This window comes from Cygnus atratus, chromosome 18 (genome assembly GCF_013377495.2).
Source record: "Cygnus atratus isolate AKBS03 ecotype Queensland, Australia chromosome 18, CAtr_DNAZoo_HiC_assembly, whole genome shotgun sequence".
Lineage (NCBI taxonomy): Eukaryota > Metazoa > Chordata > Aves > Anseriformes > Anatidae > Cygnus > Cygnus atratus.
The window spans coordinates 8,381,798-8,409,426 of NC_066379.1; the positions used below are offsets into that span (position 1 = coordinate 8,381,798).

Below are 27,629 nucleotides of genomic sequence, written 5' to 3' on the forward strand. Positions count from 1 at the left end.
GCTTAGTGGCAATATTATAGCTACTTCATATAATACTTATCAGGCTTTGATTAAGTCTTTTAGTCTTGGCCTTGCTGAAGTTGATGCTTTTAAAATCACAGCCTTTGTCTCTTTTTGCTGGGTTGTTGCATATTTAAATTAAAGTTGATATTATTTATCTACCCTTTTTAAAGAGGGGTACTACATTTCAAGCCCTGGGCATAGACTGATTTTCCAGTACTGGTTTGTACAGAACCTAACACATAGTCCCCTAAGATACTAAAGATAATAAAGGTAGTAAGATAATGTCATGCCACAAAGGGCAATGCTTTCACGATATAGTTTGTCTGCAGCTTACAGTTTGGGGTTACTGAAAATAGATCAAAAGAGAGTCATTGTGAGAGTGAAGAACAACTGCAGACACACAACATCCATTCCTAGTATCTGTATTTTAATGACAGACAGTAAAAAGTCACAAGCCTCTACAATGTGTGCTGTAAAAACTTCCAAATGTTTCTTTGTATGACATAATGGGGTGCTCCCATATAACAAGGCAGACACTACAGTAACATCCATTTTCACTACAATCTTGGATCCAAAGGGGAAAAAAAATTGACCATTTGCTAAAGGTCTTTTTTTTTTTTCCTGTGACTTTTAATCTCAATCATCTGAGCTGAACGTTTTAGAAAAGGAGTAAAAAATCTAGAGGGGAGAAGGAGGGATGCAGAATATTTCGAGTCAAATGGCCGTTGAGGGCTGTGGTGCAGTTTTGTGCAGAAACAGTGGCATCTAGTGGACAGTTTTTCACATGAAAAGAGACAATGTTATCAGGCACTGAATATAAAGCAAGTCAGGCAGTGATGAAAGCTTATGCTATCTTTATCTTTTTCGTATGTGAAAGATTTTCCTAAGTCTGTTGTAACATTTTTCTGTAAAAGCATTTGGAAATCAACTATTCTGCCAATTTTCCCATCCTCAGCATACAACTTGCAGAACACTTGTTCTTCTTTTTTTTTTTATTATATTAAACCCTCTCATGGCATTCAGATGTAAATTCTAATGACTTAGTGTTATACAGATTATCAAAAATCTTCACCCAGCAGAAAAGCTAATGGCTTGCATGCATGTGAAGAAGTCTATCATTTTTCCCTGTGATTTCAGACATGGATAAATGCAAACTTTCAACTAGTCCTTGAATACACTTATTTAGCTCAACTTTAGACGATTTCAAGTGCAGCATGGCCTTGAGGGAAAGACCTGGATAAAGGAAGAGAATAAAAACACAATGGAGCAGCCACATTGAAGGACTTTGGAAAAAGTTTAATTATATAATTTCTGTAGATAAAACTAAGTATAATGTTTATGCAGTGTTAACCTTTTATGCTAATTGATGTATGAGTTATTTTACTGTCAAAAAATGTCTAATGCAGTCATAATCTTGCCGTCTGTCTCTTTAGACTGCACTGTTTGCCAGTGCTGAGCAAGCTTCCAAAGATCAGCTGTGCTGTAACACCTTTTTTCTTCTTTGGCTGTCTCTCATGTAGGTTGAAGGAGTGTTTCTCTGTTAACTTGTAGGGCCTAAATTAGTTTGTATGAAGGGAGAACTTGGCTTCCTAAATCCGGCAGAATAGTTGGATGTCTTAAAATGAAATACCTTGAGTTCTTCATCCCCTTACTCTCTCTGTTTCAAACTTTCTTATATAGTGTCCTTTCTTATATAGCTGTTCTTGTTTTGACGGACCAGGAGTTACTTCAATGATCTGTTCTACCACAGAGCAGAAGTGCAGCTACCTGTAAGAGAGCGTTTACTTTTGTAAAGTGTAAATGCTAGAATTTTAGAAACACTTGTAATGGTTTTGATTTGAATCTGAGTGCAAATGTGAGTTGGCTCTTTAGCCTATTGGCCAGATGAATCAGCCTGAGGCAAATGTGAGGTAAATAATACAAACAACGTACCTTTTTTTTTTTTTCCCTTACAAACCGGGAGAGAGCACAGAACAGGGAGGGGCCTGTAAGTACATCATCTGTGTTCCTAGTTTTCTCCTTGTAAGTTAGACATAATATTACTTAGCCTTTCTGTGGAGATTCCTATGAGATCCCTCAATCCTAACGTGGAAAAGCAATCTTAAAAGCAGTAAGCAATCTCAATTCCACATTTGCATTAGGATTAGCTCAGTGTTACTGAGGTAGACCTAGCAGCTACAATTTAACCTTACTAATTATCTAACCTGTGACTGAATATAACTAGGTGGGTGTTCTGTTATTTCAGACAAGTACTTAAATAGACTTTCACTGGGTGAAATTTGGCATAATTGGGATCGGCATGATTTTTTTCTCTAAGCAAGAGAAAACAGAGCCAGGATTTCCCCTAATGATGTTAACTTCTATGGAGATATGCAAATTGAGATCTATGTGGCATAGAGTATTATAAATGAAGCATACAATAGCCCTGATTATACTTTTTTACACTCCCAGATTTAATCTATGATTCCATCTTGACATTAGGGGAAAGTAAGCCTTTGATGCTTTGAGATTTAAATTATTTCCTTGGAGTCATCCAAGAGGGCTGTCTTACTGGAAGGACAGTTGTTCTATTTCAGCCTACCAAATGCTCTGATGCAGTAATTATCATATGTATCTTCAATGGATTGTTTTTTATTTTGTTACCTGTCATCAGGCTCTTAGTGTGACTGCAGTGAAGAACTCTGAAAGTTACTTTGTTCTGTCCATAACTAATTCTATTGCCATTACAAATAATGACTGTCAGGTAAAAGCCATCAAGACATTTCTTATGTTGTTTTGCAGGTATCATGTTTACTGTTTAACTGTACAAGAAATTCTATACCAAGGCATAAGTTTTAAAGGCACATAGGAAGAAAAGGGATGGCTGAATACATGTGGCTGACCTGGCAGAATTATAAAAGAGTGGGAAAAGTTGTGCAGAGAAACTATAAAATGATTATACTACACCTTCTTCCTTCTCACCTACCGATCCTATAAAGTCCTCACTTTGAAATACTTGCAATACAAATAGAAATCACTTTGCAATACCGAGCCTCACTTCCAGTGATCTCTTTCAGCATATAGTATGGGAGCGTAGCATAACGAAATCATCTGAAAATGTATCTGAATCAAGCATTTATTATGAAGTAATACATGAAATACTCATCAGGCAATGAAACATAGATCAGTGTTGCATAAATGTTGTGTCTTCATACAATTTTGGTTTTTAACCTACAAAGCTAAAATTAATGTTTCCTCCAAAGTCCAGAAAGGTGGCCTTCAGTTTACTTGAGGACTAATTGGTGATTTTTCCTTGCCCATTCCTCAGAACTTGGAGGAAACCCTTGATTTATTTATCTATGCATGCAATACTTGTTTTTCCTACTGGTAGAATATGTATGTTGGTCTATAATATATCTAGCCATTTATGTTTGGAACTTTTGCCATATCACTAGGATTGTACTGTATTGCAAAGAGGTTCAGCTCTACAATGAGCACATAGCCAATGCAGGAATAACCTTGTCCTTAACACAATCATAATACGTATCCTCTTCAGTGACCATGAAGAGACCTGCAGGAAAAAAAAATGGAAAATATAATTAAAACACACAGAAAGATTAGCCCTACTAATAACATACAAAGGGCATCAAATCTTTTAAGCATTTTTCTAACAATTCTTCACCTCACTGTCAGCAGGGTAGAAGTGAGCCAGCTTTCAATTGTGTCTCAGTTGGAAGATTTTTTTGAAAACTGCCAACTTACCTCCTAGGGCTAAGGTCTGGGAATTTTGTGGTTTTGTTTTTAAATAAGTGTCAGACCTTTGGCTTACTGTGGATTAGCGTAACTCCGTTGAAGCCTGCCCCAACATCCAAGTTTTCAAAGGTTTTTAGATGCGTACAGGTACAGATGGATACCCAGCAGAATTTTAAGCAGATGAACTTTCTATCTTTCAACTCAGATCAGCCCTGACAGATACCATCTCTGTATTTTAATGCTTAAGTGCTTTTTAAAGTATGGCCCTAAATCTGCAATTTTTATGTTAAGAAATTAACTGTGAGTGATATAGCATCACTTTATGGTAATAATTCTAAGTGAAAAATTTCATCTCTGTTTAGAGAACGTTAGGGGGAAGGCTTATCCTGCTACAAAAATACACAAATATGGTTATATCTTCTTTTTTGGCAACCAAAACAGCCATTGGGAATTAGAAGAGTTTAGGATTAATACTTACATTTTACAAGCTTATACCTGTCTTACCCCCTCCCCCCCCAGATTCACAGTTTCTGAATGTAGTGATAAGTTTGTATAACTGTGTACAAAATACACAAGGAAAAATAGGATGACCATAGCACAAACCTAATGTGCGTGACATTCTATTGGCATGTGGTATATTGTTACCAATTGGCTTATGAGTAGTGTCTGCTTTCTGGCTGCGCTTTGGAGTATATTTTCCCATTTAACTTTATGATGCATATGACGAACAGAGGCAGTAAAGCAAATTATGCTGTCTATTACACTGATGTTGAAAATGATAAACAGAACTGGTAACCCATACAAGCACCATGAAAATGTTCTGTGTTAATGCTTACCAGCATGTGTACTAAGCAGTGAATTCCGTTTAAGAAATCAGCAGTTAGCAGATTATTGCAGATGAGATACTGAAGAACAAGCTCAACTCTTAGCAGGTCAGACTGTATCTCAGATATCTCAAGGATGAAGACTATGAGTTTCATCCTGCCACAGTCTTACTGAAAGCTAAGTGAACAAGTACAAGACTTAAATAGATGAAAAATAGTTGGAAAAAAAGCATAAGCAGACAGAAAAGAAACTGGAACAATGTCAAGCAATGTTAATAATGTTGTGCAGTCACCAACTTATATCCATATAGCAGATAAATGCACAACCAAATGTTTTATTAATATGAACAGAACTACATGGGCACAGCTGATGCTTAAGGCTCTTATGTTTCCTGCCACTGTTCTGTTATATTGCCAGACACCTTTCAGTGCAAGGTGCTTCCTCCAGCCATTGGTTATTCTCTCCTCTTCCAGTTTGTGGTTCTGCCTTTTTTTTTTTTTTTAAGAGAATAAAGTATGCACTGTAAATATATATATATATATATATATGTATATTTATATACCAATTGCAGGGTAGCCAAAACCGTTAGATTGGATGGACTAAATCCCTGTTGCAGTGTGGGAAGCAATGTGGATTCAACCAGTGTTCAAGGAATTGTTCTTCTGATCTCTGCTCCAAGCGCTGGATGTAAAGCATATGCTCCTATTTAAAGACAAGAAGATGTAATTTAATTATGCAATCACTCAGGTCTGATGTCAGGCCAATGAACCAGGATAATTTTACAGTGTTCACAAGAGTAATGAATTTACTCCTGAAAATTAGCAAACATAATGCAATGGCGTTGCGAATCAGTTTGTCCCAATGTAGCAATACTTAATGATTGACATAATCCGCCATATTAGTAAACATGTTGAGCACGAATTTTGCAATAATATTCATAAATTAAGAATTCCACATACACATTTCTTATTGGCATATCTACACAGAAACCTCTGTTGGTCCTGGGGGTACAGAAGGAGTCTCACAGACAGGTCTGTTGCATCCTCTTTTGAAAATTGATTCCTGCTGATTAAAAAACATTAAACCTCTATAGGATCATGTGGCAGTGCTCTGAGGGGGTCCAGTAAGCACTGTCCATCAGTGCTGATTGGTATTTGTGTGATAGATAAATAATGTGAATTTCCCATAGTAACATACAGGTTTTATGGTGTAAGCAACAAGTTCTCAAATTAAGTGAGCCATGTGCCAAAAACTTGACCTCCATTGGGACGAAAATGTGCTTTTAAAAAAGTTACAGTCTCAGTGCATGTGGGCTTATAACCTTTGTGTATATGAGATATATTTTTTTCAAAATGTGCCCCATTGCTTAGCACACTGAGCATTGTAGCAATGGAAGCTGTAGTGTAAACCTTTTACAGTGGCCAAGTATTCCTGCTGTCATCCAGTTCTCTGCTCTTTGAGCTGCTCAGAGGGTTGGTGCACAGGAGGGCAGCAGGAAGCATTGGTGTCCTGCCTTATACTGTGCTCTGTGTTCCTCACAGTGCAAAGGAACTTGGCTCAAATCCCTCAGTGAAGCTGCTTTATGAACTTGAAGAGAACAGGACTATATGACCGTGAAGATGCTACTTGATAAAAGTAGGGCCTCAGTCAAAGGAAGATTAAAATATGCTAATATTATAAATGACATTTTTAAATAATAAGAGATGGCAGATCTTGTTGTCTGTAAGTGAACAGGCGTTTTTAGTGAAACAGCACTGTGGAAGTCAAACTGTTTCACAAAGAATTGCAAATTAAATTCCCTAGCTCAGCATGATCTGGCCTAGTACAAACAGTTTTTGCTTAAAATAGCTGAACAGAGGCAGGTTCATCCCAGCACTAACTTCATTCTGCTACAAGGAATCCATGCAAAATCAGTTTTTCTCTTTGAGACTGTGGTAGAATTGTGCACAGGGATACGGTGGCCATGACCCTTCATTCACAGTGGTAAATCTCTATGTTCAACATGGCAGGGGGGATGGATTTTTAATTGAAAGATATTTCCTTTTCTACTGAAAATCTTGACATTTAGTGAGAAAAACAAATACTCCATATTTGGGTTTTCTTACAGAAAGAGAGTGTTGCTGTATAGAAAAAAAAATCAGTTGGAATTTCTCATCAAAAAAGAGCTCAACAAAGTGTTTGCCAGTCCATGGTACCATGGAAAGTGGCCAGGATATAGCAACAGAGGTCAGTAATCAAATGCTTCTCTAGCCCTAATTCCCTCTACTCTCCACATGTACATGTGTAACTGCCTGTAATACAGAATGTAACTCGATCCAACTTCACTGTTTTAGTTATTTCATATTGAAGATATTTACTATATAATGTACTATGTAATCGTGGTGGTATACTAAGCATAAGCATGGATGGGATGTATTCCCACTAATTTGCGAAAACTACAAGGCTTACTTAGAACAGCGTGGAAGCCAACCCAATCTTGAATGTTGTAGGCTGTTGTAAAGCCCATGCCTACTTGTTTCTTGGCTCTGTTGTATAGTCCTACTTGTACAAGATTGTTAACAAGCATAGTGTAATATTCTTCTGACAGCTTTGATTTGTTTTGGACATCACAGTTGACAAAGAAGTGTGTACATCAGAAGTGGTGTATGGCCAGCCACTAACTATAGGAAAGAGAAAACCACTTGCTGTCTCTGCAAGCCTGGCACACAGTGACCTCAGTCTTGGGAGGTATATAGTGCTCTTCATGCCATATGGAGTTCAGAAGTGTACATTCAGCACCTTGCTAAACTGAGCTCCTTGTATTCATCATACATGCACAATCTATTGTGTGCTTTCCGGCTTCTGTGGTTTTTGCCTCTTCAGAACCATGTAATTCTTGCACAGTTTGTTTACTTTGGAAAGAAATAGGCACTAATTTTAAAATACCTTAAGTGGCTCTTGAGAAGTGCAGAATTATATGTTACATCTTGTCAAAGCAAGTAAAACAGAAGCCTTCTAAATTCTTTTCTTTCTTTTGTTGTAAAATGGTTTAGAAATGAATAAATGTAAATATTACTTGCAAAAATAATGCTGTTGCATTAAGCTAGCAGCTAAAAATGCCTACAATGTCATAACAAACTATCCAATCTGTAGCATTCATATACAAGTGAATGAAAGTAAATGATTTTAAAGCTAGTTTAAAACTACCTCAATCTCCACACTGACCGCTGACACCTGCATCTCCTTTCTGCCTTGAGTGCAGAATGTACTGTAAGTGGAAGACATTTCCTGTTATTTAGTTTTTCAGGAACAAACTGATGAACTCCACATTTCTAGAAATGAAAAGCCACTTTCTTCTCAATAATTTAATTGGCATTTTTGAACCATGATAAATAATTTCCACATTCTGCAAGCATACACTTCCTGAGCAATGTTCAGCATTTTCAGAATGCTACGTGACAGTAATTGAAAGAATGCAAAGGAGATTTTTAATATTTCGCAGAGCTCAGCTGCTTTAAAAGATGATATTCATAACTTGCTGCTTAGAATTATATCTATAGAAATCTAATATTAAGCACATTTTTCTTTCCTTTTTTTTTTTTGTTAATGTAATTTAAAAATATCATAAATCACCCTCATTGGCTCATCAGGGAAACCAGCTTTTCTTCGTCTGTCTTCACGACGAGTTCTCAGAATCTGTTTGGCTTCTTTTTCAGTCAAAATTGGTGAAGTCTCTAAAGATGGAAAAGCAGAAATTAGTTATGAAATTATGATAAAGTTAATGTTTTACCTGTCAGTTGTAAAACCAAATGTCTCCAAACCTTATTTTTGTCTATATACAAAGTGTTCTTTCATTACAGCCCCTTCCCAGGGGATATTGCATTCCAGGCGATATGAGTGGAATTTTAAACCATTTTTTTTTAACTTGGGCTTTCTATAGTCTGGTTCTATCAATATGAAACAAACCGTACATATTAATGTTACTATCTAAAATGAGAAAATATAATAGCACCCATCTAACCAATAACATCAGTAACTCTTCCAATTCTTTGTTCTTTTCTGCATTGCTTTACTTTTTAGAATTATTTTTCTAATGAGTTAAAATTTGTTGCAAAGGAGAGATTGAATTGAACGTTTAACTTTCAGGACCTTGGTAAAATAATATTAAAATTGTAAGCTCATAAAATAAAGCATTTTGGTTTTAGAATAAATGACTGCAGCGTGCTAATGCAGAGAGTAAAATATCTAATACAGTAGCACAACCGTTAAAAAATAAACCATGTAAAGCCTGTAATATAAAAATAGTTAAATATTAAAAATGAAATATGAAGATACTAAAATACAAATTACTAATATTATGCTAATATGCTCTGCAGCTATACTCTGTAATTACATACATATACAGTTTTATTTTATATAAACTCCTACCTGTAAAAGTGGTCATGAGGACCAGAAAGAAGATAAACACAAGTAACTTCTTCATTTTGATTCTGCTTTCTCTCAGTCTGTTCCAAAATGAATAACACTGACTGAGGCATTAGCCTATTTGAAGTAGCTACGTCAGTCACAGATGTTTGTTTATGCTTTAACTAACTTGACTTATAGTATAATTTTGAAGACATCTGGCCTGAAGTTTTGAATATGGCTATTATCTGTTCAAACATTCTCAGCATAACTCTGTTCCTGAGGGAAAGAAAATAGAAGACTATTTTTCCACTTCAGGTTTCTGAGTTATGCTGGATATTTTAAATTTGTGAAAATAGGACACATTACCTTTCATTTAGCATAGCAAGCCATGGTTTCAGGTGCCTAAGAAAAACAATTGCTTTTTAAAAGATACAATTGCCTATTACTGAATGTTAATCTTAGAAGGGGCCTTTTGTTAAAAATTCCTCTCTCTAACTTTACTCCAGCACAGAAGTATGTATTAACTTGGTTTAACTCTAGCAAAGCCAAACTACCACTGTGGAAATACAGAGATTTTCATCAAATTAATAGAATCACAGAAATGAAAACTCACATAATTCTTCTTTTCAGGACAAGTTAGTGGAAAACAGGATTATAAATGACCTCACTATTTAATACAGTGTGAAGTATGAATGTGAGTTTAACAAATGTGTTTCCAGAGAGCTAGTTTCTACCTTCAGAAATGTCACCGGCTGTACATCTGAGCAGCACTATTCTGGACATAGGGCACCAGCATCACCAGTTTGTAGGGAAAGGAATACACGTCCCTTTGAATATATCTTTTGAAACAGTCAGAATTCATCAGTGGCTGCCATACAAAGGACATGAGCAATTACCCTTTCCCCTCAGAGGGAAAGGTGCAGCACATCCCCATCCCTGCTGCACCACAGGCTGCCAGCCCATACCCTGAGCAGGGCTTCTTGTTTCTGCCTTTTTTCTTTCCTTAGAGAAGTGGTGTTCAAGCAGTTGTCTGTGCAGCGTTTTCTGCGCTCACAAGCTTCTGAGCAAACCAGCCAGTTTTCAGCGAAACCTGGCTGAAAGCTGTGGGTCTCTAAGAAATACTAAGAAACTAATACTAAGAAACAGAAAGTTTCAGGAAATCAGGCAGGTGGGTTAGATTGAGGTGCTGTCAGTGCCCCTCAGCCAGAAACCTGCAGGGTGATCTCAGCTTTGGTGAACACCAGAGGCTCCAGTGAACACCGGAAACCTCTCTTCAGCTCACTGGGCTGACACCGGTACCAGGGTGTTTGTATCAGCCTGACAGCCGTGAGCTAACGTGGGGTGCCACAGGTGTAAGGACTGAACCAGAGTCGAAGTAGGTGACAAAAAGCAGAGCAGCTCAGTAGTTGGGCCTTGAAAGAAAAAATGGGCAGTTCCTGGGTTCTGTGTCCCATTGTGTCATGGAACTCACGTAAACATGTATATTGTCAAACTGTGCAGTGCATGCATTTTCCAGCATGTTTTAAGGTACTGACAGTCTAAAATCCAAGAGATGTGATGTGTAGTGTATGGATTTAGGTAACTGTGAAGTATTTTGTTTTTACAGCAGAAAAAACTTGTAGTTTCTAATAACAGCAACCATTACTTTATTTTTACAACTGTTACAGGGAAAGCTTCCCAGCACTACGTGAATGAATTTATGAGCAAAGAGCCGCTACGGGTGGGGCAGCGAAGAGACAAACACGGCGAACAAAGGGACAAAACTCAGCCAAGGGGGAACCAGCGTCCGGGGGCCGCTTGCGACAAGTCCCGCCCCCTTCTACAAATCGTGACAGAGTCGCGACATAGCCGGTGGCGGCCAGGCCCCACTTCCGGGCGGCGCCCGTTGCCTGGTAACCGCCGCTTCCGCTTCCTGCACTCTGCGCATCCCCGGCCGCCGGCTCGGAGCGGAGCCCCTCGGCCCGGTGCGGCCGGCCCGGCCCCGGCTTCGGCTTCGGCCCCGGCCCCGGCCCCGGCCCTGGCCCCGGCCCCGGGGAGCCGCCGCCAGCAGCCGAGGGAAGCGGGCACGGGGCGAGGGAGGTCGGTGGTGGGCGGCGGCGGCGGCCCCCAGCGCATGGCCTCGGCCTGAGGGGGGGCGGCCCGGGGCCCGCGGGGCCGGGCCTCCCCCGCCGAGGGGCCTGAGGGGAGGCGCGGGGCCCTTGTAGGAGCCGGAGCCCCCCGGAGGCTCCGTGCTGGGGGCGGGAGGGGGCCGGGGGGCGGCTGGCCTTGTGCTAGGCGGCGGCAGAGCCCCTGGTACCAGGCCAGCAGCGGCATCCCTGTCCTGGGTGCCGGCTGTGAGGGCACGGAGGTGCTGAGGGAGGGGTTAGAAGATGTTTCACGAAGCTGCTCGTTGGCTGCTGGAGCCAGGCAGCCGTTCGCGGGTCCGCCCGGCTGTCTTCTTGAGGGGTTAGGCTGGGAAGACCGAGCTGGGTGAGGAATGGCAGGCACGGAGGGCAGAAGCAGTGCTTCCTCCTCGTCCTCGGTCGTCGCGGACTGGAGCTTGGTGTTTTGGACTCTGTGCTCCGTCATCGTGCCGGTGCTGATCACCCTGTGGTGCAGCTTCCAGCGGTCCCGGCGGCAGGTGCTGAGACGTGACATCTTTCGCAAGAGCAAGCACGACTGGCACTACACCGATCTCTTTGGGCAGCCCTCCTACTGCTGTGTGTGTGCTCAGCACATCCTCCAGGGTGCTTTCTGCAGCTGCTGTGGGCTGCGTGTCAGTGAAGGATGCCTAAAGAAGGCTGACCAGCACTTTCTTTGCAAGGAAATTATGATGAGGAGTGATGGTAGAGCTCGCAGCTCTATGCTGCATCACTGGATCAGAGGCAACGTCCCACTCTGCAGCTACTGTGTGGTATGCAAACAACAGTGTGGCACACAGCCCAAGCTCTGCGACTACAGGTACTGCAAGGAAGTTTGGTTTTGTATGTGGAAGTGTGATGCTACATCCATGTTTAATTAACTGCAGTCTTTTCAGAACACATTGCCACAAAAACAATTTGAGAGAACCTAAAATGAAAATGGGTGCTTGTGGGTTACCTGAGTCATAGATTAAGGGCAGGATATTGCATCTTTGGTCTACTTGTTCTCTTGCTTGCATTTCTCCATAATGATGTGCTAGCTAGTGTATAATTACATCTAAAAGGCAATGTCTAAGAGAGCTTATATTTTTACGGGACAGTCCTAAAAAGGTTCTAATGCACATGTCATTTGTACTGTGAATAGCCTGAGCAATTTCAGTAGCATAGCGTGCATTTCAGATTGCCAAAATGTGCGTACATCTCTGCAAAACTGGCATCTGCTTAGTGCAGCTAGAACAAACAACCCTCCTATAACTGGTGTTTGTTTTTTGTTTTTGTTTTACCTTTTAAAGGATGCTCAAAAGAAGCTAATAGGAAGTTCTTAAAAGTTGCTGTAATATAATCTGTAGTTACAGTTTGTGTAAGAATGACAAAAAGTTTTAAGAAATTGAAGGGCTCATACTGTCATCAGTAAGGTTGCTTATAAAGTTGTTGGCATGGCACACAGTGGCATATTAGGCTAGAACATAAAGGTAGTGGCACACATCCTGTGTAAAGTGTGACCTCTGCATTCTCAAAGGATGTCTGCTTTTGCTCTATTTCTGTGTGATACTGTGAAATTGCATGGTAAGTTAGCAGAATTCCATCATACATGAGCATACTGTCAGAAACAAAACCGTAAGAGAGAGTATGTCTATGAGAGCAGGAAAGGAACAGGATTATGAATGCAAAAGGAGGAAGAATGAGAAAAGCAGACAATAACTGTCAATAGTCCCTGTCTACAGTACAGGGCAAGTATCATTGCTTCCCTAGTTGTGTGCTGGATTAAGCAGAAGGACTCCAAAAATAGCTTTCACGGCTGCTTAAACCAAGGCTTTTTAGCAAATGAAGATTAATATTTTGCAGAGGCTGGCAGGAGGTATTGCAGTATTCCCTCTTGTTCTAGTCTGTTTGCCAGGGCAGTTTTTAGAGTAGGTCAAAAAGCTGAGCAATTTTGCAAAGCAAAATCCCATCAGCCTTGCACAGTACTGTGTAACCTTTTAGGTTTCAGACCTAAGGGGTATTATCACTTTTAGGAAACTTATCACCAAAGTCAATTAATGGAATTAGTAACACTTGAAATTATTAAACTGAACTCTAATGTGTGCTTTTGAAGGATGGATAGGAGTTCAGTTTCTCATACAAGCTTTCAGTGTAACTGCTGCATACAGTGCAAGGTGGTATTTGTAGCACTTAAGTTTTGGAGATAAAAATGAGTTAATTTAAAATTGGTATCTTTATTTATCAGAATGCAACTGTTTTTCTAGACTTTTGAGGACATGATCAAGTTATGTAATTTTCTGTAGCCAATACATAGTCACTTGAATTTCCAGAGAATGCATGCTTTTCTCTATAACGTGCTTAAAATATTACTTATAACAGTGCATGTAAACATAAGTACTTCTCAGAAATTAGTCTCTCTTTCTAAAATACATAAGCAAAATTTGTGTCATTTGTTTGAGGATTTCTCTTGATTTTTTTGGTCTTTTTTCCAGATGTGTGTGGTGTCAGTGTACTGTACATGACGACTGCATGCTGGATTGTTTAAAGATCGAGGAGTGTACGTTTGGAGAATTCAGAGACTTAATTATTCCACCATACTACTTGTCCACAGTCAACCAGCTGCGTAAAGACAAAAGAACCGATTATGAAAAGGTAATTGCCTTCTGCTTCTTGTTTTTATAATGTATTGTCTGGCTTCTGTTTTTTAATAAAACTGGAAAACTTGATAAAGATGTAGGAAGTTTTGTTTGTTTGTTTTTTACATCACAAGAACTGAGTTTATAACGCTGTAGCATTTGTTCTCCCAAGCACTGTAGAACGAATCTTCAGCCTTTGTGTTGAAAGTATTTGTTTGTTTTGACTACATCAGACTAACTGGTAACTTCCTCATTTCAGCACTTGGAGGGAACTGATTATGAAGCAAGGCTTTAGACATTTTCAAACATGCAGTGTTTGTGTGACTTACCGTCATCTTTTTGCAGATAGTACCTTATGGCAGAAAACACTGGATCCCAGTAATCGTACTGGCTAATACTCGTAGTGGAAACAACATGGGTGAAATTTTACTGGGAGAATTTAAAATTCTGCTGAACCCTGTTCAGGTAATTACAGTGAAAAGCCACTATAACTAAGTAACAGTTTAAATTAGAATCAGCATCACTTTACTTCCATAATGGTAGTAGGATCTTTTGGAAGGTCAGTAAAGGAAACAAATTCATGCAGTTTGTTTTAGAAAGAATAAGGTTGTGTGGAGAATAAAAATTCAGAGGTCCCCCCGCTTCCATGTTTTTTCTGGTTCTTTTAATAGTTGTGCAGTTTTCTATTTATAGTAGTACATGTAATTCTGCTTTGATAGTCACGTGCTTATTAACAATATACTTTTTTTAGAAATAGAAATATTTAAATCTTAATTTGGAATGTGTGTTTAAAGCCTCGCTTTACTTGTGAAAATGTCGGTGTTTACAGTTGCTGTTTTGTGTTGTTGCTTTCCCTTTAAAGTCCACTTGAGATGGCACAGGATGTTGACGTTAAGGCAATTAGTTGTTCCTTGGATTTCCTGGCTGTACCTTAATATTCTCCCTTTGAAGTTTAAAACTGAATCTTAGAATACAGACTAATAGAAAACACTACACATTTGTTTTAAATGCATCCCAGTAAGGCTTTACAAAATAAACTTCTTTGTATCCTGAATATTTTAAAGTAACTTTTATCTGAAGCCTTTCATCTTTACAAAACTCATGAAAATGTTACTAGATACAGACTTTTCTTAGGACTTGGTCAGCTTGATTTGTCAATGGCTTTTATTCCTAGCGAAGCAGCTGGAGCTATTTTGTGACTTCAGGTGACCGAATCCTGCTCATAAAAATCAAAACAACTTAATTGCTTATGTAATATTATAAATAGAGAATGTTTGTTTTACATTAGAATAAACATCTTGAAGTTGTTTATCTGTGAGGCAAATCATGAGTCATATTTTGTGAACCTATGGAACTCCTTATTTTCCTTTATTCTAGGTTTTTGATTTAAGCAAAACTACGCCTGCTAAAGCACTCCAACTTTGTACCTTGCTGCCTTGCAATGCTGTCAGGGTTCTTGTCTGTGGTGGGGATGGTACAGTAGGCTGGGTCCTGGATGCAATTGATGAGATGAAGATAAAGGTATTGTGTTTCAAATTAAAGGATATCTTATGGTGAAATGAGTTTTGGAGCTGCTGAATTGTTACACCTTAATCTTTAACCTGCATTTATTGTCTTCATCTTCCTGAATAAGCCTACAGAGAAATATTTGCAGAATTGCTTATTCATATCAGGGGCAAAACCACATCTTGTAATAATGCATTTTTTCCTGTAGCTCAGGAAAAATATGTAAAAGCTTTAGAATTAAAAAATTTATTTAAATTTGTTTTTTTCTGTAGAACAAGAAAAGAACAGATGCAGGACATTTTTATACATTGTTCTTTCCTCTTTGTCTAAACAGACTTATTTTGCTATCAGTAGCCATTATTAGTAATGCCAATCTGCTCTGTTTATTTCTCCCTAAGCACTTTTTTAATAACCCCATAATTTTTGCCAGCTACAGTGGTTATATTGCCAGTGCATAAATGAGGGCTGTCATGTGTTTTTACTATTTACGGTGTATTCTAAAGAACCTATCAATCTGCACTCATCCATTAACAGCAAATAGAAAAAACATGCTGTATGTTTGGTGTTGATTTGAAAGGGAAGATAATCCAGTTTGCAGGGTACTGCTAAGAACCCGTGAGAAGATTGAGAGTAAAGAATAACTACCAGGGCTCTTGTACTTTACTTAGTAATCTTTTACTCTAGTGATATAAAAAAGTCTTCCTTTATCAATATCTCTTTTTTGTCTGTTTTGGCTGTGAATCAATTGCAGCGTTTTTAGTAGCTTTATTTTTTTGATGCTGCTTTCATGTTAATGCATGAAATGCTGTCATTGAAGGCCATTATTACAACTCCATGCATAATAAAACTGAGCTTCTTTGAGACTTTTTATGTACTGATAAAGTAGAAATAGAACAAAGAACTATAAAGCTAAACTAATATGGGTATGTGGTTATTTGGTCTTGGACACTTGATATATTGTCCCCAGAGCCAATATAGTTGATGAAATCTGTGGTCTTTGCTACCAGGTATTCAACTGAGGCATTGGAGTTACATAGATACCATTAAGATTATCAGCAAAACCTTTTTGTTATCAGCAGTAGATTGTGTACTCCATTCATCTTGACTCTCAAATCCAGGTTGCCAGGCAGAAACCTCTTGTTGAGAAGTAGTAACCATAATGCCACATTTTCAAAGTATTTTTCACAGCTGAATGTCAAAGGTCATAGTACGTCTGAAACAATTGTTCATGCTTCTGTGGTAAAGAGAGCAAAGACTTGTGCTAAAGTGGCTGTTTTGAATGTTTCTGACGCTTGCTGTGTGATCTGCAGAGGCGATTATCATCTGCTCCGTCTGTTCATGACAGATAAATTTGTGTGTGTATGTTGCAATTTTGAAACTTAGATACTGACTTTACTTTGAGTGTGTGAATTTCTGTCCACAGTTGAAATGCTCTAGTATTACATGCATCGGTTTTTTTTAGAACTAACATCAATTCAGTCTTCTAAGAGCCTTTTTGTTGCTCCCTATGGTCCACAGCCTCGTGTGTTCTTTCTGTTTCTAGGCATTCATAGCAGAGCACTTCCCCAGAGGTATATGCAACAATAGTGTTAGTAACTTACCATACCCATGGTTGCAGCAAGTAGAAAATTAGGAAATCAGATGAGAAGTTCAGGCTTCTGCTTCCAGTTCCAAAGCTTCGTTCTTCTGAGGGGATGCTCTGTTCGGTATTAGTAATGCATTGTTTTCTTTTTTTTTTTTTTTACTTTTTCTCCTCACAATGGCTTAACATTTCCTTTCTTTACATTATCACTACCGTAAGTACTTAAATGGGCCATCTGCTGTACTAGTACTGCCAGCTGTATCACTGCACTATGTAACAAGCTCATCTGAAGATTAACGATGTTTATCAAACTTGAACATTTAGGGTGAGAAGGTAGAAAATGAATGCTAAAAATATAGTTAATATGCAGTGTTTTTGTGTCCTAGGGGCAAGAACGCTTTATTCCACAAGTTGCTATTTTACCTCTGGGAACAGGTAATGACCTGTCTAATACACTGGGCTGGGGTGCAGGTTATGCTGGAGAAGTCCCTGTAGAACAAATCTTACGAAATGTCATGGAGGCAGATGGAATCAAACTAGACAGGTAAGTAACAGTGAAAAGATAAATTCTATATAACCAAGTATTACTGTAGGTCTACTGCTACCCCATTAAAGCAGTATATGTAAAGTACACAGTGGATTAGGGAACTGCAGAATAACTGAGGTCCAAAATTAGTCTTTATTTAGTTTTTCTGCAGTGCTTAACTCTTTTATAATGTAGCTAAATCTGAATCTTTTGAGATTCATAACTACAGCTTTGATACTAAGTGAGAATAGTTTGTCTGCCACGCGTCTAAATAATGGCTGTTGTTTTTCAGATGGAAAGTTCAGGTAACAAACAAAGGATACTACAATTTAAGGAAACCAAAGGTATGGCTTGTGATTATAAATATGGGTTCTATGGAATAGCTGTATCATTTTCTGTTTACCTGCTTTATGTTTTTTTCTGGGTACCTGCTTCCCATTAAACATACTGACTCTTAAATCCTAATAATAATATTTCAGAAGGTCATAAATAGAAATTCTCTCTTACAGGTGTTCACAATGAACAACTACTTCTCTATAGGACCTGATGCTCTGATGGCTTTAAATTTCCATGCTCATCGTGAGAAGACTCCCTCTCTGTTTTCCAGCAGAATTATTAATAAGGTATGTTTCATAAAGTGACACTTTCACCTTCTAGTTGCCGACTTGACTTAAGGCTATTTTTAAAGACTCATCATGATTATTTTTCTGCATAGCGTGACACAAGTTCTTCCAATTAAATTGTAGTTTCATCTTAATTTCTATCGGATTTTCAACCCTTAGGACTCTGTCAAGGACTGCATTACTCTGAAATAAAATATGTCTTCAGATATTAATGAACCGTAGTGATATAATCTCTCTGCACAGCTGCCTTGTTGTGCAAATGTTACATATGCATTTTAGATGATAAGCTTTGAAGAACCATAACTATACATGAGCATTTAAAATATATTTCATATTTATTATCTTTTTTAACAGTGCTTTCTGTTCTCCCTTGTTTTTGTTTGTTTTGCAGGCTGTTTATTTTTTTTACGGAACCAAAGACTGCTTAGTACAAGAATGTAAAGATCTTAACAAGAAAGTTGAGGTAAGTTTTTTAACTTAATTGTTCTTTGGACAGTCAGGGAAGTAGAGAAATTTATCTTGTGAAAGGAAAGGAAAAAAACTGTGCAGTTTACATCTATATGATACTTGTGTGAGGATAGCTCTGGACTCAGTGGAAATTTTTTGATGTTCCAGGCTCCTTTGCTATTTGCAACTTTATTCATGGAATTCATGCCTTCGAGCTTACTGAAAATTACTAAAAGCTTTTCTGGTCTTGACTCAGATCTCTGAGTTCAAATACTGATACTGAGATGAAATCTGTACTAGAGAATTAAATATGTGAGAGTTCATTTTTCTTTATTAACAGAAAGTGATTACAGGTTGTGTAGTCAGAAATCATTTTTATTTAAGTATGAAAAGAAAATGTTCTATTTGTACAGGGCCAATTTTGCTCACAGATGTGTTTTTTTTCTTCAAGTGGAGGCCTATTAGACAAAGAGAATAACTAGCTTATGTTGAAGTATTGAATTTCATTCATGGTAATTAACTTCTGTTTGTCTTTTAAAGCTAGAGTTGGATGGTGAGAGAATTGAGTTGCCCAATTTGGAAGGCATCATTGTCCTGAATATTGGGTACTGGGGAGGTGGCTGTAGGCTTTGGGAAGGAATGGGTGATGAACCTTATCCCTTGGCAAGGTATGCAGTACCTCTTTTTTTTTGTTTGTTTTTTTTCATTTTAACAGTTCTTGTGGTGTAAACAATTCCCCCCAGTAGGCTGTGCTTACGTAATAAGTCTTGTCTGAAAGTCAGGATTCTTTTTGTTAGAGACTAGAACTAAGTGCGTCAGGTTTGACCTTCTCAAAATGTCTGGCCTGATTAAGCAATAGGGTTGAAGAGACTATTAGAAACAGCCTTCAAAAATTAGAAGATACTTACGTCATGGAAGTCAAATTTTTGTTGCCTTATTATTGCTCTATATTTTAATTAGTATTAAGACATGTTCTTTTCTAGTCTGAAATGGATGTAAATGGATGTAAGTTGGCTGGAGCAGTGCTAAATTGTGGGCACATGAGATTTTCCCTCTTACGAATTCCTTCTTTAGAAAATGCTTATGAGGCTGAATTTCTAAAAATTATTCGGCCAAAGTTCTTTGCCAAAATCTAGGGAAAAATAAAAAAGGCAATTAAAAGATTTTCTTGTGGATTAATATGTGACTAAAAAGACAGCAAGACAGAAAAGCTTACAAATTTCTGAAGTGGAAATCCACCAAGGGCCTTAAATATGCATTAGGAGTTTTAGAAAATAATATATCCATGATTGCCAGTAACTGTGTAGGGTGTACCAACCGGAGCATTGCTCTGTACTTGGCCGGCTTTTGTACAGCTGTGCTTGCTATTCAGTGTGACTTACTATTCAGCAGGAAATAAATAGTTCAAACATTTGTAGATTAATAGTTGTCTTCTTTATAGTAACAGATAAAAGACTAATATTTGGATGGGCATTTCAGAGTTCATGAACATCACTAAAAGGTCTGCTTTCTTAATTCATAGACATGACGATGGACTTCTGGAGGTTGTTGGAGTTCATGGTTCTTTCCACTGTGCCCAGATTCAGGTGAAACTAGCAAATCCTGTTCGTCTAGGGCAGGCACATACAGTAAGGGTAAGTACTATTTATAAACCTGTTTCCCTAATTTTTTTTCAATACGCAGCATACAATTTCAGGCACTCAGCTGTATGTTCTAAAGTTGCATTTTGCAGTTGAGCAGGATGCTTCTTTTGCGTAATAAATTTAATTATGTTATAATTAGGAATCCTCTGTTGCTGTGGTTGGTAACCTATGAGTAGAACCAATTATGTACTAAGTTTCTCCCTGGCTGATCTCAGACCGTGCAACATCAGTACATTGTAGTTATAAAAGGGATCTTCAGAGCTGCATTTAACTGCTATGATTGTGTGTTCTTCTGTTTAATACTAGCTGATCTTGAAGAGTTCAAAGATGCCAATGCAGGTGGATGGAGAGCCGTGGGCTCAGGGGCCATGCACTGTTACCATAACTCATAAGACACATGCACTGATGTTGTATCACTCGGGTGAACAAACAGATGACGACGCTTCCAGTGTGTCTGAGCAAGAGCACGTGAGAGAACAGACAGATGAAGATGTATAGATCTTGTGGAATGTAATGTAATACAAAGAAGAACTTCAGCCCATTAAAAACAGTGAGAACACTTAACCTAGATCAAGGATTGCGCTGTAAGGTTCATACTTGTAAATGAACCAGGGTCGATGAAAAAGCCGTGCTTTCACATTCATGAAAACTTTCACAGCCGAATTACCACAACTGCTTTGCCTTTTAGATTGATAGTGGTACCCAGCCTTTCTAGCTGGAGGAGCCAGTTGCTCTGTCAGGGAAGGACCAGATACAGAAGCCCTTCCTTGTTGTGGAATCAGATCTTCTGCACATATACAATATAGTACGCAAAAATTTTGATACCCTTGAAAAGGGGAACAGTTGGAGTTCAGCCTGCTTCCACCTGTTATTTTCCCCAGGAATGCTTCCAGAACAGAAAAACAGACCAAGTAAAATGTGGGCTGTTTTTTTTCTGTCAACAGCCTGCTGGTCCTGTCTGCCATCTCTTCTTGGGAGTAGGACAAACTCTTTTTTGTGCACCTGTGTGTGCAGTACATACCTAGAAGGTTTGACAGGGAGGGTGGAGATGTGGGGGCTCTTGGAAAGGCAGCTAGCAAGGAAAGGTGGCTTTGGACCAGAGGTTTCTGGAAAAGGTCTGTTAGCAAATGACTTTTTCAGTGGCTTTGTAAGCCATAGATGGAGTATTCCTGAGTACCCAAGATACAAGTTCAAAGTAGTTGTACCATGACTTGCACTGAATGATCCTGTGACTGACTGCTTCAGTTCAGCAAGAGATTAATTCTAGTTTTTGTAAATAGTAACATATTGTAGTTCTAGAGGAGGCTTCTTGGAAGAAAACTTGGAGCTGTCTGTTTTAGCTGTGTATAGGACGGTTTTAAAGAAGTAATGATAGCTGGCAAATCTTTTTTTTAAGAGGCTTGTTAAAGATCTTGCTTTGTCGTTACCTGGAAACAATCAATAGCAAGTCAGTCTGTTAACTATTTCAGTTTGAATTGTGGAGGTTGAGAGCTAGGTTTGCAGAGGTTAGCAAGTTCTTTTGTTCACGTGTATCATTTGATGTGCGTGGGGGGGAAATGGACACATTTGTTTTCTGACTGGCTCTTAGGGGGGTCAAAGATACTTTGGCCCTGAATCTTCATTTCTCATGAGAATACAGGGCCAGGAAAAGGTTAGTGGCCTATAATGACAGTAAAGGTTAAGAACACACACACCAGTACATGTAAACGGTCAATTTGACATATCTGAAGCTTCTCAGGTTCAAAGCTTCTCAGGTAAAAACATCTTCATGGCTAACAGAAGTAAAAACCTGCTTCCTTTTTTGTTTTCTTTTAGAGGTATTTTAAGCCTGCAGCAGGTGAGAGCTATGAGTTAGGATTTGAAGTTTGTAACTAATAATTCAGTTAAGTCCAGTTCAGTTCTTGAATAAGAAGAGAATTTATACTGAGTGTATGTTGCATAAGCTAAGATCATAAGAGAAGTTGAGGGGCATTGATCATAGCTTGGAATGTTGCTGCTTTTGTCAAACTCCTCCAGTCACTATTTTTTTTACGCTAACTGAAAGCGAAACCACTGGGTAAAGTAGACTGTTTCTAGGTTTTGTAAAATGAAACTGTTTTTCAGCTATCTGTAAAACAAAGTTTGCATTAACAGTGAAGGAACTATTTATATTTTAAAATAATTTATTTAAGCCTTGGAAATGTTAGTATTTTTAGAACCTTCAATTGTAGTCCTCTTTGGAGAGCATTTTTAAATTGATGGTATTCACTCTAGAAAGTATACATGCTAGATCTTAAAATACTACTGATTGCCAGTGAATTTATAGTTGTCTGGATATGTGACCAGAGTGTAACGAATTGTAAAACAGAAGCCACTTGTAAATTCCATATTCATTAGCCTCCCACACCTCATCTTAATTATTTTATAGTATGTAAATACAGAGGACAAATTTATAGTTAAGTCTATATAAAAAGTATTTAAAATACGCAAAAACATGCAATGTTAGATAAATCCGGTATCTTGACCTTTTTTGTTGTTGTTACGGAGGTTCAATTTGTATTGTAGCTTCAAAAGTCTTGCTAGTTATTTATTTTTACTTGGATAATTTACAGACATTAGCATCCCAAAAATACTTAAGTTCTGTGCTATGGTTCTCATGTAACTATTGTTTACAAACAACTGACAAGTCTCTGGAAAAGCAGGGTATGTGCTATGAAGGGCAGTATTTCGTCTACTTAATTTAAACTATTCAGAATGCAGTTTAAAGAACTACCTAAAGTTGATCAGATGATTATTCAAATTATTTTATAGCTTAGGACTCTCTAACAGTTAAGAAGTTCACTTCTTAAACTCCCAACGTCCTGAAAAATATGTGGCATGAAGACTTTGAAAGCTTCCTTTTTTTTTTTTTTTCCTCCAGTGGGTGAACTGACTTTTCCACATCTGTTTTGCCTGAATGTGTACCAGTGGTATTGTACTATGTTTGTGCAGACTAGATCCTCACACTTAGTGTAGATTGTTAGGAATCCAGTCCTAAATATGTGAAATACTCTTTGGGAAATGCAAATATATCTATTTGGGCTTTGGGCACTTTTGGGGGAGAACCCCCAAGAAATGGTCTTGTTTGTATTGGACAGATCATCATCCCCGTCTTGCATGTGGAAGTGAAAAAGTTTGTTTCAACAAGCTGACTCTTGGTGAGCACAGGAAACGGTAGGCAGCATGTGTAGCCATTTTAGGCATGGAAAGCCTCTTGTAAAATTGTATTTATGGTATGGAGAATACTCTGTAAGTATCCAGTTCCTAAACAAATGTGTGGTCATCCTGCTATTATAATTATATCTTTGTCATATGCATGACGAAAAAAAATCTTTCTAAACGTACGATGTTAGCACTAGAATCTGCTGGGAAGTCTTGCTGTTTCCAACACACCATTCTTTGATTTACATGCGTCCTCCTTTCCAGTATGTTGTAAATTGTCCTAAAGTTGTTTTTAGTCCAACTTCAGAGAGCTCATATATATGAGCAACAGGCTCCCAGATTCTAATGCTGACGTAAATGAACTTCTCTAACTTATAATATAGCTGTAGTTGCTTAATGTCATGTGTGTTGTGGCTGTAAAACTGCTACATGTTTTTTTAATGTTGGAGGTGCATAAAGCACCAGTACAAATAGCTACTGTATAGATAGCTCCTCTGAAAACAGATAGGAAACCTGAAAATACTGCAGTACGTCCTTTACCCAGAAGAGGGTGCTCTGCAGTTGGATCTCATGTCCTGCGTGGAAGGATTCTCCCTTGCCCTCTTACTGATTAACATTGGGGAAAATAGTGACAAATAATGAATAGTTTCTTCTGGCAGTCTTCATACAGTATAACTTTGCATAAAATGTGTAGAGTGAATAATAACATAAATTATCAAGCACTCAAAAGTGAATTTACAAAATCTATTTTGAAGTTTTATTGCAGTATAGGCTACCTTAACAGAACTTTGGTCAGATGCTGATAATTTCCTTTATTGTAGGTTCTCAATCCTGTGAAAAGCAAACAGCAAACTTTAACTTATTTGGAGAGTCTTTCTGTGTGTGAGCTTCCTGCCTTACTCAAACCTAGTTTGTTTACATGTTCATTGAGGCGGTATGTGTGTGCATTTCCATATGCGTAGAGATTTTTGTCATAGGCTTTGTTTTTACTTTTTCTTATCCTATACTTTGAGCAATTCATAGCAGGGTTAAACTGTTTAAAATACCACATGCCTTTTGTATCTTTATCCTTGTATGGATTATTTAAAAAGGTGTCTGAAGTCCAAAAGTGCATTCTTCATCTTTAAAAACAGCTGAGGTGAATGGCAACCACATTCAGCTTTGTTTTCTTTCTACTGCGATTGTGAGATTTGTTTCAAATTACTTTAATTTGAAGTTATGCTCAAATTTTAATATTTTTCTCAGCTCTGTTATGAATTGCATTTCATTTCCTTAATGTAAAGATGGTATAGCTTAATTTATGCACGTGGTAATTGTGTATGTTCAGTTTTCTGTTGCCCCTTCATAGTTTTATGTTTTCAGGTCTTGCTTTTCTTAGGCACTGAGTAACTTGGAACACTGTTTACTATAGTTAGAAGCTTTAAGTACTGTTCTTGGAATACAGACTTGAGTTTCTCCTGGTTGCATGAGAAAATGCTACCATGTTTGAACACGCTTGGAGAAAATTGTCTTCTTAAAGCGATGTTTATAGCAAAAGTTTAAAAAATTTTTATATATATAATTTCAGCTGATCAGATTGAGACTTTGTTCCCTGGTACATCTTGTCTTGACAGCATTTGCAACTATTCAGTAAGTACTTTTTTCCCCGCAGTCATTTTTCTCATTTTTAGCTGGCATACTTTAGCTAAAACATCAATTGGGACAGTGTCAGAAGCTGTGCTGAAACAGGGTACTGAGCTTCTCTTCTGTTTGTTTTATACTTTATGCCAGCTGGTTTGTCAAAAACGCAAACTGGAATGGTTTCACACAGCATATTCGTAACCCACCTTTTTTGCCCTTTTCAGTCACCTTAATTTCTAATTTACTCAGACTGACACCTGGAAAATATTAGAACGGGCACCTCAGGTGTAGTGTTCCCTGTCCTCCAGACCTATTTTGAAAGTACAGTTTTTGCTTTTTGCCACTGGGGAGGAATCTCCACTTTCTCCACAGGTTCTCTCAGAACTAGTAGTTCTAAGTTCTGGTTTAGGTTCTGCCTATTCCTTCTGGGTCTACATTACATGCACTGATGCTCACAGCTTTTTAGTGTATATTATTGTATCTAACTGGTTTAAAAAAAAAAAGCACTGTACATTAGCTGTAAACAGCATAACAGTATCAATGCTACAATGCTTCTTCTTTTTTACTTAAGAACAAACACTTCTTGGTAGAGCAGCACTGTAGCCTAACTGGTTAATATACATGTAAGAGTAGGACACTTAAGAATCTTTGCATGTGTTCTAACTGAAAATCCTTTTTTGTTCTGTATTTCATATCTAGTATTAGCAGTTTTCTTTTTTAAAAAAAAAACAAGATTGTGCTTGGTTAAGAGTAGACTAGGATATCTTTAGATTTAAAAATGCTAGTAGCATCACTGATCCTGTTGAATGTGAACCACTTGTTTTAAAATGTTCCGACTTTTCTGAGAAACTGTAGCTGCTTCCTGAACACGGGAATGAAATGAGAGACCACTTTTTCATTTAGCAATTAGGTAGATTGAGAGAATGTACACATTCAGTATTTCAGTGTTGTTTAGGCTGCAGTTTGAAAGGCATGGCAGATCAAAATATCTCACTAAGAATGCTGAATACCCAGTTCAGGTTTTGGTCATCTCAGGGAGAGACTTCTGGCTGGAGTAAAGCCACATGCCTCAACTAAACCTAGTGATGTTATGCTGACTTGCATTAGCTGAGGATCTGGCTTTTACTGTTTGAAAGTATGAATGTATTCAAAATTTTACTTTGTTTTTCATTAATGCTACCCTGTTTGCTGTATACTCTTATTGTTGTATGTAATTCATTTGTTTATTTGAAACTTATTTGCAGATTTCAGCATAAATCACTTTTTTTCTTAAGAGTAAGTGGGAACTAATATTGTGAGTTTATTGCATTCTGTGTCTTTGAAGTTTACATCCCTCAAAAGCCATTTTGTCTGCTACCAACTATTGTAATCCTTAGAGTACCTCCAGCCATCTTCTCTTTATAGGGTTTTTATAGTTAAACAGAACGGATTTTTATTTTTGTAGCTTGTAACTTCCATATGTATACTAGTTATTTCTATTTAGTAATTAGTGATCAGAGTACTGTAAAAATGTGACTCTTAAGAGCTGTAACTTTAAATTAATAACTACTTAAATGAAAATACCAGCATGTTAAAAGTTAAAAAAAAAAAAAAAAAAAAGTAATTCTTTAGCTTGGAAATACTGTGATGCTGTGACTTGGGATTTGTATTGAATGTGTTCATGCATATTCTGAAATTGCACTAGAGGGGAAAAAATGAGCTTAAAATGCAAATAATAAATGAAAAGGTAGAATTTTTAACATTTTTTTCAACCAAGGAGGATTACGTTTGGGATTTGATGGTTTCTTGTGGGTACTTTTGTGTTTGTTTTTTTTTTTTTTTTTTCCTGCAGAGCCCTAAAGCAGGAATGATCATTGCACTTGACAAAACAGTTGTTTCCCTATGGTGCAGTTTAACACACATATATTACTTAGTGTCCAACCTCAGCAAAAGCCATTTGCGCCTTTCCCACCTCTCTTCTCAGAAAACAAAATCCTAGAGCAAAACTGAATGCTCATAGTCGTAAAGTACATGAGATCTTACTTGCAAAAAAATAGCCAGGCAGCATAATATTGAACCTCCAATGCAAATTTTTAAAGACAAAAGTTGTTACATTTTTTCTTTACATCGTGATGCTTTCAAATACAAAATTGTTTTTTCTTTGTTTAAAAGAAGGCAGGTAGAAATGGGAAGATAAGGAGGTATTCATGTACAACTCCTACTCACAAAAGCTGGGAAATGTATCCTTTATTTGCTGTGTAGGCACACAGCAAGTGTGATTCTAGAACTCTGCATAAAGCTCTGCTTTGTTTGTGCTCTTACTGGCTTAATCCCTTATTTCTGAAGCAGGTGATGCTAGCATTGACATGTGAAATAGTGACAGGTTTACTCAAATTATTACATGTGGGTGATATGTATTATTTGAGTAATTGGGCCAAGTTTTGTCTGTAGGCTCCATCAGGTTCTGAGGTGGCACTCCACCTTAACACAAGTGAAACTGAAGAAAATGTTTGTGTTTAGTCAATAGTATTGTGGCCTATTTCTTGTGACTTAGCTCCCAGAAGGCTCTTTTGAGAAACATCTGCTCTGTATTCTTCATAGAAGTTTGCAACTATAGATTTTTCACAGTACTGACTCTGTTACTAAATTTCCTATTGTATCTTTTTGTTGTTGTTATTTGTACTGTATTTCTCTGTAGACTGAAGTGTGTGGATTAAAGTATTTAAACTCAGTTTTTCCTGTTCCTCACTATGCACAGAAGCAAATGTGAGTTTTTGAATCCATAACAACCTAGTGATGAAGACTGCTGCCTGGCTTTAGGGGGCTGGAGTATGATAAG

The 27,629-nt window shown here is 37.8% G+C and overlaps 2 protein-coding genes across 2 annotated transcripts; one reads left to right on the top strand and one right to left on the bottom strand.

Annotated features, from left to right (window-relative positions):
- Positions 1-3,149: 3,149 nt before the first annotated feature.
- On the bottom strand, positions 3,150-9,050 carry C18H17orf67 (chromosome 18 C17orf67 homolog). The gene is made up of 4 exons (XM_035558840.2): positions 8,968-9,050; positions 8,173-8,273; positions 5,123-5,262; positions 3,150-3,553 (listed from the first exon to the last, which is right to left on the bottom strand). Exons 1-3 carry the CDS (start codon positions 9,020-9,022, stop codon positions 5,146-5,148), a joined length of 273 nt encoding a protein of 90 aa, XP_035414733.1. The 5' UTR covers positions 9,023-9,050; the 3' UTR covers positions 3,150-3,553; positions 5,123-5,145.
- A 2,054-nt stretch (positions 9,051-11,104) lies between these two features.
- On the top strand, positions 11,105-27,521 carry DGKE (diacylglycerol kinase epsilon). Its single transcript, XM_035558818.1, has 11 exons — positions 11,105-11,886; positions 13,541-13,700; positions 14,030-14,149; positions 15,062-15,205; positions 17,159-17,316; positions 17,591-17,642; positions 17,808-17,921; positions 18,313-18,384; positions 18,909-19,036; positions 19,891-20,002; positions 20,318-27,521. The coding sequence occupies exons 1-11, from the start codon at positions 11,423-11,425 to the stop codon at positions 20,507-20,509; spliced, it is 1,716 nt and encodes a 571-aa protein (XP_035414711.1). The 5' UTR covers positions 11,105-11,422; the 3' UTR covers positions 20,510-27,521.
- Positions 27,522-27,629: the final 108 nt, after the last annotated feature.